This window comes from Carcharhinus amblyrhynchos, unplaced genomic scaffold (genome assembly GCF_965287045.1).
Source record: "Carcharhinus amblyrhynchos unplaced genomic scaffold, sCarAmb.v2.hapA scaffold_38, whole genome shotgun sequence".
Classification (NCBI taxonomy): Eukaryota; Metazoa; Chordata; class Chondrichthyes; order Carcharhiniformes; family Carcharhinidae; genus Carcharhinus; species Carcharhinus amblyrhynchos.
In genome coordinates this window covers 6,490,994-6,509,201 of record NW_027649779.1, presented here as the reverse complement: position 1 = coordinate 6,509,201, position 18,208 = coordinate 6,490,994, and the positions used below count along the sequence as shown (strand labels likewise).

General features: G+C 41.9%; 4 non-coding genes and 1 gene segment (V, D, J or C); all 5 read left to right on the top strand.

Moving 5' to 3' along the window:
• The first annotated feature begins 10,039 nt into the window (after positions 1 to 10,039).
• The window catches only part of LOC145362424 (Ig heavy chain C region-like), a 44,171-nt gene continuing 36,002 nt past the window's right edge, over positions 10,040 to 18,208 (top strand). The window contains 1 exon segment of the C gene segment in view: positions 10,040 to 10,281. Coding sequence covers positions 10,040 to 10,281 — 242 coding nt within the window.
• Positions 10,624 to 10,697, top strand: trnan-guu (transfer RNA asparagine (anticodon GUU)). The gene has a single exon. It is a non-coding gene; the product is annotated as a tRNA-Asn (tRNA).
• On the top strand, positions 12,490 to 12,563 carry trnan-guu (transfer RNA asparagine (anticodon GUU)). Its single transcript has one exon. It is a non-coding gene; the product is annotated as a tRNA-Asn (tRNA).
• On the top strand, positions 13,130 to 13,201 carry trnae-uuc (transfer RNA glutamic acid (anticodon UUC)). Its single transcript has one exon. It is a non-coding gene; the product is annotated as a tRNA-Glu (tRNA).
• trnav-aac (transfer RNA valine (anticodon AAC)) lies at positions 13,623 to 13,696 on the top strand. The gene has a single exon. It is a non-coding gene; the product is annotated as a tRNA-Val (tRNA).

The following is an 18,208-nucleotide window of genomic DNA, read 5'->3' as shown; positions in this document are numbered from 1 at the left end:
AAGTGAATGTAATGCTGAGACCGGCAGCAATCTGTATGGTTGTTCTTGATGTTTTCAGAGTGAGTTCACCCTCACAGGCAGGAAGAATGTTCACAGTGATAACATCAAACTGGCCCCGGTTGTTTCATCCTCAGGTAACACAACTTCCTGTTTCATGCTGCCGGTTCCAAGCCGCACATCTCACTTCTGAGCAGAAAATAAATCCAGAAACCACAATCTGGTGAGAGCATCTGTCAATGCGGCTTATATCCGCCCACAGAGTCAGGGCAGAGTCAGACAGATCACATTGCGGTGACATTTACAAATGACTCTGTTGTGATCTGTTCAGAGGTTCCATTCCCGGACATTATCGGAATGGTCAGTGGATCAGTCACTGAACTCCCCTGGATTCCGTGAAGGAAGGGAATGATAGGTGTCACCTTTCCTTGTTTGATCATTTTGTGTCCATCTGTAATTTATTTTTGTTCCTCAGCTTTTATCTGTTCTTCTTTCTCCCAAATTTCCTTTTGTCTCTCTCCATTTCCTTGTCAATCTTTTGAACACTTTAATTCGAGTTCAAAATCGTGAAGTTGTGAGTGGGGTAATTAAAGAGAGAATATTTCTACTCGAAGGACGGTCGGTAACCAATGGGAAAAGATTTATTTTATTGAACAGGGCGACAGAATTTTAATTGTTCACCTTGACACAACAGTTGTTATGAACTTGAATAAAGAGCTTGAAAGGCTGATTGAATCAGATTTCACAGTGACTTTGGAAAACTAATGAGATATATCCTTCATAGAGTTAAAATTTGAACGATTTCCGAGAATAGGTCCATTTTAATGGTCCTTAAATATCATTGTCCTCGCATCGATTCTGTACCCCTCCCCCCCCCCGCCCCCCCCCCCCCCCCCCCCGCCCCCCCAACCCCCGGCCTTCATTGAGCCTGAATAAAATGCAACATTCATACAGCTTTTATCTTGTGCTACTCTTATCTTGTGACAGCACTTGTGTTTGTGTGTGTTTGTGTGTGTGCGTGGGGGAGGAGTGCTGGGGGGTGGGGAGGGTGGGGGCGGGGAGGTGGACTGTTCCGAAATTCAATTATTCAATTCTATATACAAGCCGTGATTTTGAACAAATTAGCATTGGATCGAACTTGTTTAGGAAAAGCACAACAATCCTTAAGATTTATTGCACTGTTCTTTTTGCCTCCGATGATGTTTTTATATTTAGTTTTTTCAGTCTTCACGTGTCCGAATTTTGTCTGTAACTGCAGGACTATTTGTAAGAATAAGAGGGACCAGATTATTCACAATTATTCACCATTATTGCCTCAGATAACAGGAAAATATGGAGTCTCCCATGACTGACTGCCCCCCACCCCACCTTGGGAATAACAGCTCTTAGCCAGGTGGAGTCAGTCACTCCTGCGGTTGCCATAGGGTTTCCAATCCGTGTTTGCCAAACAAATCCCTGCGTCACTCGTCATGACAACGACACCCGGGCTAAGGCCCAAGAAATAATTGCTTTTTTATATCAGGTCCCAGTCTGGCTCCGGGCCCAGCTGTCTCTGTTAGTGCTACACTGAAGCTAGTCATTCAAATTATAATGTTCTAATTCCCTATGATTATTTTTTGGAAAGCGTTACCCAATCAGTTGTGATTTAGAACCTGAATCTGATTTCCTTCATTGGACACCTGTCGATTATTATTGAACAAATTACTTTTTCCAGGATTATCAAACGCACAAGAAATGTTTATTTAAATATGATATCATGCTCTGTTTCTCTTACTCTAGAGATCCCATACATTGCTTTACATGACTCTCTTGGTCAGTTTATGTCATCATTGTGCAAGAATATCTGTCTATATTAGATTCGATTCTGTCTCTGTTGTTACTGCAGAATTTTTAATCATTTATAGGATGTCGGGAGCACTGACATCTGTTCCCCTTCTGTAATTGTCCCTGACAAAGTTGTGATGAGTTGCTATCTTGAATCGCTGCAGTCCATGTTCACCAGGCAACATCACTGGTTATATCACATAAGTTCTGGCCACCCTTATGATACACCTGATCCTGATTCATCGTATTACCGAGATTGTATAACCCATACACGGTAGAAAATATTTGGGATAGTTACCATGGAATTGATGAAGATAACGGTTAAATAAAAATATTGAACCTTCTCAGGAGAGCAGCAGATGTTTCAATCCTTAGCATTAATAGGAATAAGAAGTCTGAGAATTAGAGGTATAATTATGTCCTGTCGGCTATATATCCAGGGTCATTTTCACCATCATTTTCACAAATCAGCACGCAATTGAGTCCTATATCAGGAACTTCAGTGAGGCATTGAGAAGATCAATTTGCATAATCTCCTCGTCATTCAAGATGCGATTTATTCATTTTCCAACAGATCCCTAAAGACAGATAAGCCAACGCCGGGAACAAAATAGTGAGGCTGAAATCATTTTGTATGCAAGAGCACACAACCGAATGGATGTCAATAAATACTTACAACTTAAATGACCTTCAGTTGAAACAGATGAACTGTTTGGTGTTTTCATGCATTCATGGAAGGCAGTGATGGGCTGAAGGTTATCACTGGGAAAACTGAAGGGGAATTGCTAAAAGAGATCATTTCTCCAAAGGGGGTTATTAGAAAATACAACATATAAAATACACAAGCACACAAATGTCTATGATATTTCTTAGAATTCCTACAGTTCAGGAGAAAGGCCATCTGACCCACCGAGTCTGCATCCCACCCAGGTCCTCCCCGCTGTCCTATCCCCGTTAGCCCCACACATTTACCATGCCTAATCCACACACTCTTAGGGAAAATAACGGGCAATTTTGCGTGGCCAATCCAACTAATGCTATCTGTTGTAATATAAACGAGGGACGGGTTTTGTGCAGTAATACAGAGATAGAGCCGAATGCACCAGGTATCGATACAGCAACTGTACTAATAAGAATACAGACTGGGCCCAGTTCAGTCATTACTGAGAGAGTGTATACAGTATATTACTAACCAGTGTGGTGTTTTCTCATCTAAATAGAGACATGACATATTTAGTTTTGACAAAGACAAGGTCTATTCTAATATAAGCAGGGTCAATGTGCGCTGTAATTTAAACTGAGACTGGTTCCAGCGTATCAGCGCTAACAGAAAATAGGGACAAGATCTAGTGTGATATAAACAGAGATGTAACCCAGTGGAATAAAAAGTGAGGCAATGCAGAATAAAGCAATAATTGAGAAAGGATAATGTGTAAAATGAGCAGATGTGTCGTTTGGCACACTGATAAAGGAGAGAGCAGCTGGCGCAATAGAACTGTCTCCCAGTATAATTTTGTCTAATTCTGGTCATTGTATAATATAAACTGAGACAAAGCCGATGCAGTAATTTCAAACCAAACCTTTCGATTGATATAAACTTTGACAGGGGCAATTGCAGAAATAAATAAATCATGAAACAGAATAATAATTAGAGACAGAATATTATTTGGTATAAACAGGGAGGTGGACTAGTGCAGCAGTGATTGAGATATTGTCAATGTTTCTTTATATGTGGCAGGTTTCGGCAATGTAATTACTGAGACGGAGCCTCGTGTAATGCAAACAGTAACATATCCTGGTACATTATCAGGAGAGAGAGGATCCAGTGGAGTAACAACGGAGGTATGGAGTTTCATGCCATCAGACGAGGATTAATTCCGTGCTGTCATAACTGCCAGAGTGAACGGTGTAATGTCAAATGAGGCTTGGTGCAGTGTAGCAACAACTGGGATTTTGTTGAGTACAAAATCAGCTGAGAATTATTATCATATAATCAGAAAAATGATTTCGTGTCAGAGAAACTGGGTCACGTTTCGGATGGACAAAGACTGAGTCTATTACAGAAATAACTGAGACGATCATCTGTGTCGTGTCGTGCCAAAAAGCACAGTTTCACTGCCATCTCCTGGACTATCTTTGCTATTGCAGGCGTTGTGAAATGCTGATTTCAGTTGCTGTTTCTTATTCTTTGATGGGCTGTATACCCAGCTGGTAAGGCCAGCATATATTGGCAATCGCTAATACACTGAATTTACTGGTTTTCTAGACCATCAAAGAAGGCACGTAATCGCCAAGCACGTGTGCGCCTGGAGTCACCTCTGGGCCAAACTGGGGAATGATGGAAGGTTTCCTTTTCTGCAGGGCATTAGATAATCTGATATATTTCTTGTCATGGCCGCAATTGCTGAAATGACCTTTAAATTCAAAAATACAATTGCATTTTAAAACCTTTTGTAGTTGGATTTGAATATATATGTTGAGAAATTTTCCTACTTCGGAATTACTCTCGCAGAAATATTGCCACTATCTCCCTTTCAACATTGCTAAAGTACTTACAGCAGAGAAGAAGGCATTTTGAAGCTTCCACGTATGTTTTGGCCCTCTAAAGGGGCAATTCATCCAATAACACTCTGTACCCGACAGTCCAGCATTTTGTTCATTTTCAGACAATTATCCAATCCCATTTTGAAACCATTAATTGGCTCTGCCTGCACCACACTCTCAAACAGCACATTCCAGCTCGGGATCACTCACTGTCTGACAATGTTTTCCGTGATGGCTCCATGTTTCTTCCGCCAGTTTACTTCAACCCGCGCCCTCTGTGTCAAGATACTTCTGCATCTGAACAAGACTGTGGTGCAGCACCGTATCACATGGCTTTTGAACTTCCATTAAGAGAAAAACCCTCACAATCTCTGTCACACAGCATAAAACTCAAACAAGTTATTTAAACTGGATTTGACCTGAACAAATACACTCGGGCTGAATTGGTCAAGAAACATATAAGTGGGATGACTCCTGCAGTGATGAATAGAGTGAAGATATAAATGTTAAATGTGCTGACGGCACAAAGGTAGATTGGAAATTTTGGCATTAGCGAGGGCATTGGACATATCTCGAATATTGTGCACACTACTTGCTTCCTTTTCTTAAGAAAGATGTCAATGCGTTAGAAAAAGTTCAGAGGAGTTTCATTGAACTATTGCCAGATATGAGCGGGTTATCTTATGAGGAAAAGATGATGACGTCAGGTTTGTGCCCACGAGAATTCAGAAGAGTAAGAGGCAAATTGGTTGAAACCTTCAAAATTCTAAGAGGTGCTAACAGTGTGGATGTTGAGAGGAAGTTTCCTCTTGTCCAGTGTTGTACCTGTATTGGATGTGTCTCTGAGTGCAGATATCTCGGGCTTTGGCTCTGCTTCTGTCTGCAATGCTGTACTGTCCACGGGAGGGCGCTCTCGATCACTTACCGAACATCATGGCCTCCTTTTGGACAAAGTGACAATTTGCCAATTTGAAAATGGGCGGAGAACAAAATTCCCATCGAATTACATTGCACCTTCCCGGTTCTTTGATTCAACCTTTAACTTCAATACACTTAGTTGACACAAAATACCCTCATTCTGGGCTGAATATCTTTGAAATAGACAACATTGAATTGCAAGCATGACTAACCAACAAAAGAAAGCGAATCACTGCGAAATACACATCCCATGGTACTTATTTTGAAATTGACCACAGTCAGCTTTCAAACAAAAGCAAATCCCTTTCAAGGGATATTGATCATCACTGAATTGAAAACATAACTGACCAACAGAACGAATCAAATCTCCGGGTAATACAGATCGCAATTTTCAGATTGGCTGTCGTCAGTTTTTACACAAAGTCAACTACATTTATATGGAGGGGAATCAAGAACTCTCTGTTGTTCACACTTGAGCTTTTTTCACTATGGGTATGAAACATTCAGGCGCATAAAATCCGGCCCTTTTCAGGAAAGCCCAGTAGATCCGAACTGAGCATCGATTCCCTCATCTGTCTGAGTGGTTTTTCCCGTTTCTTAGTGATGAAAAGCCATTAAAAAGATTATTCTGTGAAATGTCCGCCATTTCCACAAGTTCACTTACAGTATCACTTGTATCTGTCTTTTTGAGCACACAGTACTATCAAATATTTCAGATGGTGATTAACCATATGAGTCTGCACCTAGAAACCCATTAAATTCTGTTGGAGCCTGAACAGGATGGGAATAAGCGCTCGGTGTCAAAATCGAACTTTCCTGTCAGTGCGTCAAAAAGGAGCTTATTATTTTCCAGCAGACATTTGAGAGTGATATCAGAGCAATGAAAACATGCCTTTAATATCGAGGTTCGGATAATGTTGAACAACAAACTGAAATCAAGGAATGCTCCATAGCAGACATCAGAAAGCTAAAATTTGACTGACTGTTTCTACCCGGGGACCTTTCGCGTGTTAGATGAATGTGATAACCACTACACTACAGAAACAGCTTGAAATACACTACAGCGAATCTGCCTGTCTGCAATGTTCAACTGCGCTGTGTTGCTGCAGGTTCCGATGGTTAGACTGAGAGCCCATGTCACTGAATTCAGGAAGATAACCGTTAGTTTCAATCTGATTGTACAACTTATCCCCAACATCAACATTTAAAAGTGTCAGTCTCGAAAGTATCTAAGGGAGCAATGATTTCTGCTCATTTATTAATGCGTCATTTCCATCTTCCTTCGAATAATCTCAATCCATTATACTCAGTAATAAAAGCAAATTACTCGGATACTGGAATCGGAAAAGAAAAGGGAAAATTCTGGCAAGTCTCACAAGGAGTGGCAGCAACTATAAGGAGTGAAAGGGGCTGACATTTCGAGTCCAGATGACATCTTGTCAACGCTCATTGTACAATTGTACTCTGTGTATGTTTGAATATTTAATTTCAGTGCACTCTGGGGGAATTTCCTTCCTGCACATGCGCCCAGGCAGTTACCTTTTAATCTTTTAATATGTTGAATTTGATGACTATTATTCACATCCTCACCCGTCAGACTTTCGGTTCCATCTCCATTCGGGAACATTTTTTTTATTGCGTCTATTTTTCAATCACTCCGGCGCGGTGCGCTCTGGGAAAATACATGCGCACATGCACGGTTCCGCCACCTGCCTCTTTATAAAAATATGTATTTTATTTAATTTTAATTCCGCTCTAGGCGGGATTTCCGGGTGGAAATTTCTCTCACTTTCTACATTTCTGAACCGTCGCTTTTTTCTCGACGGGGGATGGGGCTGAAGGTGACGTCACGGCAATATGGCGGCTGGCCCCGACTCTCTACATGACCCGGATGTTCCGCCAACGAGCAGCGGCCGGGCAGGAGTGGGCAAGAGGTTTTACCGGGAGGAGCAGCGTCCGGTCGAGTTACAGCGACCTCTGGTGGTCAGGAAGGGAAATAGCAGCAGCACAGTCTCTGCCCAAAGGCTTCCCCAGTTCAGCTGCTCAGAGACACTGGGAACCTCTTCAACTGGAAACTTCAGCTTCTCACATTCACCCCCTTGTGTTCAGTCATTGTTTAATAGACAATCTCTGTAGTGAAATCAGAAACAACTTGTTCACATTAAAAGGGATGGGAATCTGGACCATTCTGCTCAAAAAGCTCTGCTCGCCTTGAAATTTCAATTGAAATGTTCAAGGTGAGAATTTATAGATTCAAGTCATGTTGCATGTGGAACGCTCATGATGCCACAATAAGATCAATATGGACATCTCACAGGATTGTGTGACTGGAGAAGATGTTAGAAGTGGAGTGGTTAAATATAGAGCTACAGGGTCTGAAGGTCAGTTTTGGGTAAAGAAAAATTGCAGTAAAAAGAACAGAGAAAATTACAGCACAGGGACATGCCCTTCGGCCCTTCAAACCTTCACTGACCATGCTGTCCGACTTAACTAAAACCCCCTATACTTCCGGGACCATATCCCTCTATTCCCATTCTATTTATTTATTTGTTAAGTGACTTAAAAGTCACAACTGCATCCGCTTCTACTATCTCTTCCCGGCAGCGAGTTCCAGGAACACACTACTCTCTATGCAAAAAATCTGCCATGTCCATCTCCTTTAAACCTTGCCCCTCGCACCTTAAAGCATGCCTTCATCGGCCGGAGCATTTTGTTGCTGAACATTATCTGAATCTCGATGTTACACCCAGAGTATCTTCGCTCTGGCCTCGGCCTCAAATGCTTTGTGTCAAATAACAAATGATAAATTGTTTGATACAATGCCAGGAAAGAAACTTTCCTATTTTGACACCTGCACATATCAGCAAGTCATCCAAACTACAAGACATTTTAATAGATTTAGGTGCAGACTAACATAGTTAATCAACATCTGAAACATGCTAGGGTGAGGGAAGTCTGTATGATTTCAGTTTGGTGCTGAATATTATCAGAACCTCGATGTTACAGTCATCTTATCTTTGCACTGACCTCAGCTTCAAAAGCTTTCTCCAAAATCAGAAATGCTGAATTTTATGAAAAAAATGATAAAATTGTGTAAATTCTCTGAGACATGTTGAATTTTGCCTAAAATGTATTTGAGGTTAGCATTTATTTAATATCCTAATCTTATTAAATGATTCTTTTTTTCCCGAAAAAATGTCTTAAAATAGTCGGTTGCTGTTCATTAGCAATCTCCTAACATTACCTTCTCCAGAGAAGCTGAAAATATGCTTGTCAGCATTTGCCTGAAAAAGTATGAACCTATTAAATACCTTTTTCATCGAAAGTAACAAAGAATTTACCAACATCTTTTATAGAGTTGCACTGAGCCAACCGGGAGTAGACCCTGGAGTCTCCTGATTTATAGTCAGACGCGTTATCCATTGGGCTACGGGCCGACATCAAAAGGCTGGGATAATTGTTACATATTAGCTCGACGTTTCGAAAGTTTCAGGCAGAAACATTGTCAAAAAGTTTGTGTTTACTTGTGAGGGAAAGGTCCATTATTGAGATGTCTTCATTCATTTCCTATCAACCCGAATCACCGTTGAATTGAGTAACAGCACTTGAACGGGCTGTCAAATTCTCGTCTCGATTCGAATTTGGTGATAAATTTAAACGAAATGCCCTTCGGCCAATCCGTCATCTGTATTTGCAAATTAAAACGTAGCTCCGCCGAAATTTGAACTCAGATCGCTGGATTCAGAGTCCAGAGTGCTCACCATTACACCACTGAACCCAACACATGGACAGCACCTGAGAATCGTAGAACAATACTTGTGCCAATTTGAACAGCAGGGAGAAATATCAGTCCCGTTGCACAATTCATATTTATATTTCCCTTGCTGGTTCCTCCTGTAAAAATGAGTAGGCTACTTTCCACTGCATTAAATTTCACTGTAATTGACCACATTCAAACACCAATGTTTGCATCGAACTGACATAAACCTTACTGCAGTAAATCGACTGAACAACATCAGCTTTTCACAGCTCTGCTTTCATCACACTGGAAGCCAATGGGAAAAATATAAACAATTTCAAATCTTAACAGACAGGAAGGAGTGCGTGAGTGCGGACAATTGGCGCTATGCACATTCCTGTAATCAGTAACTGGGAGAATCAGGCAGGTGGGATCCTGGGGGTCTCGTGGTTAGGATTCAGCGCTTTCAGATGTCGCAGACTGGCCTCGATATATGAAGATTGAATGCATTTTTTAACGTAAAAGTAAAAAGCTTTTGGGTTTTCCTTTATCCGACTTGCCAAGGACTTCTCATGCCCCCTCCTAGCTCTCCTAGGCCTATTTTTTTTTAACTCATTCCGAGCTAACTTGTAACCCTGTATAGGTGTTATCAAGTGTTGGAAGTGGACGTTTGGCCTGGTGTCGCACTGGGTACCAGCTTTGAAGAAATGTAGTAATTTAAAGCTTTTGCAGAATGGCATGATGCATATTGTAGTGATATGAGTTGACTGTAAGAGACAGTGTGCAAATGATCTCAACACGTTTTAAGTGTGTTTAGACTGATGTGGAGAAAGCAGAGGCATATTTGGGAGAAAGAGGCTGTGTGAGAGGGGGATTGTTGCCGAGTGCTTGTGTTTTGGAGGAAGGGTGAAAGTTTGAGATGCGGTTGTGAATGAAAGGAAGGTGTTGAACAGCATGAGAGGCTTGTGCGATGTTGCGTGTGAGATTTGAGTGAGAGCATTTGTGGGCATTTGGGGAATGAGAGGACAAAGTAAGAAAACTATAATGCTGCTGAGTGTGAAGGAAGAGAGAGCATGTGGGGGCAGTATCAGCAAGCGCAGCATTGGTGGCTCAGTGGTAGAATTCTCGCCGGCTATGCGGGAGGCCCGGGTTCGATTCCCAGCCAAGGCAAAGCTTCTTCTTTCTCCGTTCACTTTGTATATTGAAGCGAATCTCCTATCAAAATTGGGGGAAAACAAGGGAAATATTAAGTCCTGGAAGTAAATCCTGAGGGAAATGAATCACAATATTCGGAAGGAGGTGCAGTTGTGAATGGTGTTAATGATGATTGAGTGTAAAGTATTGGAACTTTGGGCTACTGGTGGTTAGTTCCCTTCCCTCCCGTTGAAATTCCTACCTGTGAGAAGAGACATGGATTCATTTTACCTGCCCGTTCACAGGAGAAACACTCGACAGCAGTGCTGCAGGATCAAGGGAACTAAAGAGACTTGTATAGAATTGTAAACAGTGCGGTCATGCTGCAGTTCTGGAACAGGTTTTCAGAAATAGAATTGTGGTCATTGACACACTAGTTTAGAATATATTTAATCGCTGCTGTCTCAGTCGCTGTGGCGCAGTTGGTCAGCGCGTTCGGCTGTTAACCGAAAGGTTGGTGGTTCGAGACCACCCAGGGATGGATTTTTGCTATTTTTCTCACTATCAGCATTCACGGGTTGCCTGCTTCAACTCATTGAAAAGTTTGGAACTACGAGAGAAAATTTGGTCGTGTGCAAGCTGAGACATTGTATATACCTCTGATTCTGTGTGTGCCATTGCATCTTTCGAGTTACGAGGATCTCTATATGTCTGCGCCTGAATCTTGGTGTATCTGAATCTAGTGTGTCCCTGCATCTGTATGTGCCCCTGAATCTGTGTGTGCCCCCCTGTTTCTCTGTAGTCTCCAATACCTGTGTGTGTGTGTGTGTGTGTGTGTGTGTGTGTGTGTGTGTGTGTGTGTGTGTGTGTGTGTGTGTGTGTGTGTGTGTGTGTGTGCATCCCTGTAAATGCCTGATTCTTTGTGCCTTTTTTAAGACTAAACGATGAAAATGTCTGACAAACGAATTGCAGAGGGCAGCAATGTTTACCCACTAAGATTCTGAATTTGATTAACGTCTGATAATGACATCGAATGTACAGTTTGAAGTCTCACATAATCCCAACTTCAATCTCCAGACATTATCTCCCAATGGGAAATGAAGAACACGATTTATCTGCGGTGCCTGGTTATAAAAAGGGCGAATACGCGAGCCGAGATCCTTCTATAAACTCCAATCTCGGACAATATCATTCAATATTCATATTTCAGTAACCGGTTCGCAGACTCACAAGCATCAGAGCCTGCAGTCGCTGTTGTCCGCCAGCAGATGGTGGTGTTGTATCACTTTAATCTCAAGGTTAGTGCAGCAGGTTTGAGAAGATATTTGAGGAAAATTTATTTCCCTGTTTCCATGGAAAGGGAACAATCAGTAAAGCAATGGCTTTAATATCTCTGTCAGTAACATTCACAGGAAAATCTGGCCGAAGGATAGCGAATTTAATACTTGCATTCATATTTACCTTCCGGTTACTGAACATGTCGATTACCAGCTAATTATTGTATAAACTTACCATTTTGTGATTTAAAGATTTGTCCATTTTATCATCCAGACATTATCAAATAATATTTCATTATAATTGGACACATGTCTCTTTTTCGCTGGATTTTCCATTCCTCGGCGCTCATTTTTTTCCTTAGCCTGTTCAGAAATCCAGCCGAACCCTGCCTCTATATGTTCTGTGTATATGTAAATATAGTTCCTTCTTGTAATTTTTGACTTTAGCACAATTCGAGCCCTAACTCACTCTGATCTATAACACAATTTCATCCACTTCATGAACTTTTTAGTTAATATCCATCTATTCTTCTCACTCGCTCTTTGTTCGATTCCATCTATTAGACACATTTGATAGAAAAACAATTAGTGAGAAAGTGTCTGCTTTATTAGTGATACACGGGTGTGTTCAGTAGTGCATGACATAGAGCCGAGCACAATAATATCTGAGATGGAGCCTAATGTAATGTAAGTGAACTCTTGAGTAAGTAATAATAGTCCAGAGACGGTGACTTGTAGCATTTATCATGGCATGTCCACATGTATTAATAAATGAAGCGGTATGTAATGTAGTGTACACAGTTGCAAAGTCTATTGCAATAACGATTCAAATGAGTCAAACGCAGTATATAAAGAGACATGGCCTAGTGCATTACTGTACAAGGCTGCACCAAATGTGTGATTGTAGTGAACACTGCCATGAACAGTCATAAATGAGACAAGGTTAATTGTAGCCCTGATAGAAGCAAAGCCCAGTGCATGAATAATAAAATTAAACTTCAGATTGCGTGATCATTGGTCCCAAACTGGTTTAGAATAGCTTTAGAGGCTTTCTCAGTCTCTGTGGCGCAATTGGTCAGCGCGTTCGGCTGTTAACCGGAAGGTTGGTGGTTCGAGACCACCCAGAGACGGAATTTTACTATTTCCTCACCATCAGCATTCACGGGGAAACAGTTGCCTGTTGGCAATGGGTCCGTGGGTGCCAATAAAAAATAGCTGTGAATTGTTCCCGGCTGTACTGTTATCTGGTATTACCAACATTATTTGATGACGATTGACTTCAAACATATTACATATAACATTTTATATATATATATATCTGTACACCATTACATGTATATATATCGTGTATATATAATATATATATATATGCTTCCATTATACCTTTAAACATAAAAAATAACAACTGAAAAATGAGCTATTGGCTGAGCATTTGTTCCAATTCCATATTCCTGCTTCCATTCATTCCTGGATAGATCATAAATCTGTCTAACCCAAACTGAAATGTGTTCAATGATGGGGCATCGGAACCCTCTGGAGTAGAGAATTCCCAAGATTCACCAGCCTTTGAGTAAAGCATTTTCTCCTCATCACAGTCCTAAATCATCAGCGCCTTATCCTGAGATTGTGTCTATGTCGAAATAAAACTAAAGGTAGGTGACTCATGGATGAAGTAATAGCTTGAAACCAGCCAGCTTCCCTGGTGGTCTAGTGGTTAGGATTCGGCGCTTTCACCGCTGCGGCCCGGGTTCGATTCCCGGTCAGGGAATGTAGATTTATTGCTATATAACAATCCTGTGTTACTTTCCGGTCTGCACCAGTTCTGTCGGAATCAGTATCAGGGAGATTTCCTCTTCAGTATCTGAATTGGAAATGACACATTTAAAGAACAGAGAAAAAAAGGGAGCGACAGGCTACAAAGCGCTGATGATACAAATGCTGAGATTATTCGAAGAAAGATGAAAATGATGCATTAATGAATGGGTAGCAATCATTGATCCCTTAGATATTTGCGAGACGAACGCTTTTAAATTTTGATGTTGGGGATAAGTTTTACAATCAGATTGAAAGTAACGGTTATCTTCCTGAATTCAGTGACATGGGCTCTCAGTCTGACCATCGGAAGCTGCAGCAACACAGCGCAGTTGAACATTGCAGACAGGCTGATTTGCTCCATTTGTTTTCCAGTTGTTTCTATAGTGTAGTGGTTATCACATTCGCCTAACACGCGAAAGGTCCCCGGTTCGTAAACCGGGCAGAAACGTTCATTAAGCTTTCTCATCCGGGGAAGGGGAAAACTGTTTGTTGCTGAACATTACCTGAACCTCGATGTTCGAGGCCTGTTATCATTGCCGTGAAATAAGTACCTATTTTACGTACTGACAGGGAAGTTCGATTTTGACATCGAGCACATATCCGCATCTCATTCAGTCAACAAAGAATTTAATGGGTTTATAGGTGCAGACTAATATGGTTAATCACCATCTGATCACTGTCCGATAGTAGTCTGTGCTTAAAAAGACAGATACGAGTTATACAGAGGAAATGACACACATTTCACAGAAGAATCACATGACGAAAAGGACACTCCACACACTCCTGCTTTCAATCTGAGCTGTGAGGCTACAGCAGTAAGGACCAAAACTCAAACCCATTTTAGCAGCAGTGGGATTCGAGCCCACACCTCTATAGAGGCTGGAGTCTTAATCCAGCGCGTTAGACCGCTCGGCCACATTACGATGTATCAGAATCATATTATTTAATGAAAATGTTACTGAAATGCGTATAAAGCAATGCAGTTGGGAAAGACCATCGGGAGGATTGAGCCAGATCCTTCCCTGTACCAGATAAGCCTAAACTGTGTAACAAACAGAAATCATTTCCAGTCAGAAACACAGTGAGCTGCACTGAAGGGACTGCATCATTTAAACTGTCCTTAAGCTCGTCGCTTCTCAATTTCCTTTTGCTCTGTTTTTTGAAGGTGAGCAGTGCGGGTTTGGAGATGGCCTTCGCGTGATATTCGCCTCCATCGATTGTACACTGAAGACTCTGAAGAAGATGCCACAGGTTCTGAATTCTGGGGACATACTGGGGGAGGAAGAACACTGACCGCTGGGTCCCAGAGGAGGTCGGTGCGTGTTTTTTTTTGGTGTGTCGCATCGGAACTGACGATTGATGAGTCAAATGCAAAATTCTGTTTTTACAGGGGTATCTGTCAAAAACGGCACCGCACACACTCCTGCGTTCAACCCGAGCTGTTAGATTTCAGCTCCAAGGTCAAAAACTTACACCAACTCTGGCAGCGGTGGGATTTGAACCCACGCCTCAATAGAGACTGGAACCTAAATCCGGCGCCTTAGACGGCTCGGCCACACTACCACACAGCAAGATGTCATAATCATGTATTTTCATTGCATTAATACTGAAATATATCAGAATCCGTGGAGTTGGGATGGGCCATGAGGAAATCGTATCCGAATCAGATGATCCTGAAATGTGCAGCAAACAAAAATCATCTCCAGTCAGAAACACAATGAGCTGCAGTGAAGAGCCAGCTCCATTTAAACTGTCCTTAACCTCGTCTGGACCCCAGAAAGGACAATATGTCTTCCTGTTGAATTGGCTCAGGGTTTTCACTTGAGAAATGACAGAACACAAGGCGAGGCTGAGATGTGAGCGTTCTGCCGGGAAATAACTGATATTTATTGTCACTGATTGGAGGAGAGCAATAAATCTTCATTTCCTGGCTAGCAATCAAAACAGCAGTGAAAGTTTCAAACTCTAACCACCAGACCAACAGATTGGAGCGGGTTTTACAATTTGTTTTGTCCATGATCCTTTTGTTACTTTAATTTCCACGCCAGACCATTTGCACCAAAACCTAACACCTGCAAAATGTCACCTTCTTTTTCAACACCAGGGAAGTGTTCAGCCAATTGCAGCAATAATTCTACAATAATTATCCCGTCCGAATCCCATGGAATGAAACTGGACAGATTTTTTTTTCCGAATCCTTTTTATTGAATACCGAGGGAAAAGTTGTGTTATTCATATTTTTGTAAATTTTAATTAGTCTGATGTGTTCACCCTGCATTCTCTAATTATGAAATCAGGGGTCAGTCCTTAAAAGCGGCAGAACGTAAGATTGAGGATGTTTTATTTGACACAAGGAATGATGGTCAAGATAACACCGAGCTGGTGATGGCGGAACTGGGGTGTTGCAATGGTGCAAAGTCATCGTTTTCACCACCATGGACTCGATAACAGTGACAAATATGGAAATAAGCAGACTATGTTTTCATGCAGCAGGCGACGGTGCAGAGGGACCTCGGGGTCCTTGTGCATGAGTCGCAAAAACCCAGCCTGCAGGTGCAGCAGGTGGTCAGGAAGGCGAATGGGATGCTGGCCTTCATAGCGAGGGGGATTGAATATAAAAGTAGGGAGGTCTTGCTGCAGCTGTATAGGGCATTGGTGAGGCCGCAGCTGGAGTACTGTGTGCAGTTTTGGGCGCCGCACCTGCGCAAGGATATTTTGGCCTTGGAGGGAGTGCAGAGGAGGTTTACTAGGCTGATACCGGAGTTGAGGGGGTTGAGCTATGAGGAGAGGCTGAATAAACTAGGCTTGTACTCGTTAGAGTTTAGAAGAATGAGGGGAGATCTCATTGAGACGTATAAGATGATGAATGGGATGGATAGGATAGAGGTGGAAAGACTCTTCCCGCTCAAAAAAGACAGTAGGACTAGGGGGCACAGCCTCAAGATAAAGGGGGGGCAGTTCAGAACGGAGTTGAGGAGGAACTTCTTCACTCAAAGGGTGGTGAATCTCTGGAATTCTCTGCCCGTTGAAGTGGTGGAGGCTGCCTCGCTAAATATTTTTAAGAAGCGGGTTGATGGGTTTTTGATAAGAGAGGGGATTAAGGGTTATGGGGAGAGGGCGGGAAAGTGGAACTGAGCCACGACAGATCAGCCATGATCTTATTGAATGGCGGGGCAGGCTCGAAGGGCCAGATGGCCTACTCCTGCTCCTATTTCTTATGTTCTTATGTTCTTATGTTCTTATAATGAGAAACCTGCCAATGGTGTGACGGAAAGGAAGGAAGAGAATGGCTAAAATGATGATGATCCGCTGATTGGGAAAGTTACTGTCAGCTTCCCGGTTGGACCAGTGGTTTGGATTCTGCACTGTGGCCACAAGTTTATAACACTTGTGTGTGATATAAACATGACAATGTGAAGGAGAAACTTGTATTTGGTGAATAAAAAGACAGAAACGAAATAAAATGCAGGTGGCTCATGGATAAATTAATATTGTATAAAGTTTTTGTCAGCTTCCCTGTTGTTCTAGTGGTTAGGATTCGGTGCTTTCACCACCGCGGCCCGCGTTCGATTCCCAGTCAGGGAATGTAGATTTATTGCTGTACAACAATCCTGCGTTACTTCCCGGTCTGCACCAGTTCTGTCGGAATCAGCATCAGGAAGATTTCCTCTTTACTATCTGAATTGGAAATGTCACATGTGAAGAACAAAGAAAAAGGGGGCGACAGGTTACAAAGCGCTGATGATACAAAATGTGGATGATTATTGGAAGAAAGATGAAAATGATGCATTAATAAATGGGCAGAAATCATTCAGCCCTTAGATATTTGCTAGACGAACGCTTTTCAATTTTAATGTTCGGAGTAAGTTGCACAATCAGATTGAAAGTAACGGTTATCTTCCTGAATTCAGTGACATGGGCTCTCACTCTGACCATCGGAACCTGCAGCAACACAGCGTAGTTGAACATTGCAGACAGGCTGATTCGCTCTACCCTGTTGCCAGTTGTTTCTGTAGTGTAGTGGTTATTACATTCGCTTCACACGCGAGAGGTCCTCGGTTCGAAAGCGGGCAGAAACTTTCTTTAAGCTTTCTCATGTCGGGTAAGGGAAAATTGTTTGATTTCAGTTTGTTGCTCAACATTATCCGAACCTCGGTTTTAAAGACATGTTATCATTTCTCTGATTTCACCCTCAAATGTTTTCTGTGAAATTAAGTGCACTGAGGGGAAAGTTCGATTTTGACACCGAGCATTTATTCGCATTTCGTTCAGTCTCCAACAGAATTTAATGGGTTTATAGGTGCAGACTAATATGGTTAATCACCATCTGAAATAACTGATAGTATTGTGTGCTCAAAAAGACAGATACAAGTGATACTGGAAGTGTTTGCAGTCTCGATGTTGTGCTACTTTTTATAATTCACACTCAGTTACTCGTTTGAAAAGAATCATATTGAACTCGGAAACTTGGACACATTTGTTGCAAACCCTGCTGAGAAATTCCAGTCCTTTCTGTTTTTATTCTAACAGGAACCATGGGAGGAGGAGCAGACCACTCGGTCCATCGAGATTTCCACCATTCAATACCATCATGGCTGATCTTGGGATACAACTTAGTTTTTCCACCAGCTCCCCAGATCCCTGAATTCTCCAAGAGATCAGAAACCTGTTTATCCCGACCTTAAATGTGCTCGATGATGGGGCGTACATAACTGTCAGGTACAGAAAATACTAAAGATTCTCACCCTTTGAGTGAAGTAATTTCTCCTTATCTTAGCCCTAAATGACCAGCCGCTGATCGGTGCAGCAGGGGGTTAGATTCCCGACCAGCAGAGAAAAAGAAAATCTCTCAGCCTCCATCCTATCAAACCGAATCAGAACTGTGTAAGTTTAAATAGATCACCGCTTATTCTTCTAAACTCCAGAGAATTTCATCACAGGACAACTCACTGACCCCAGG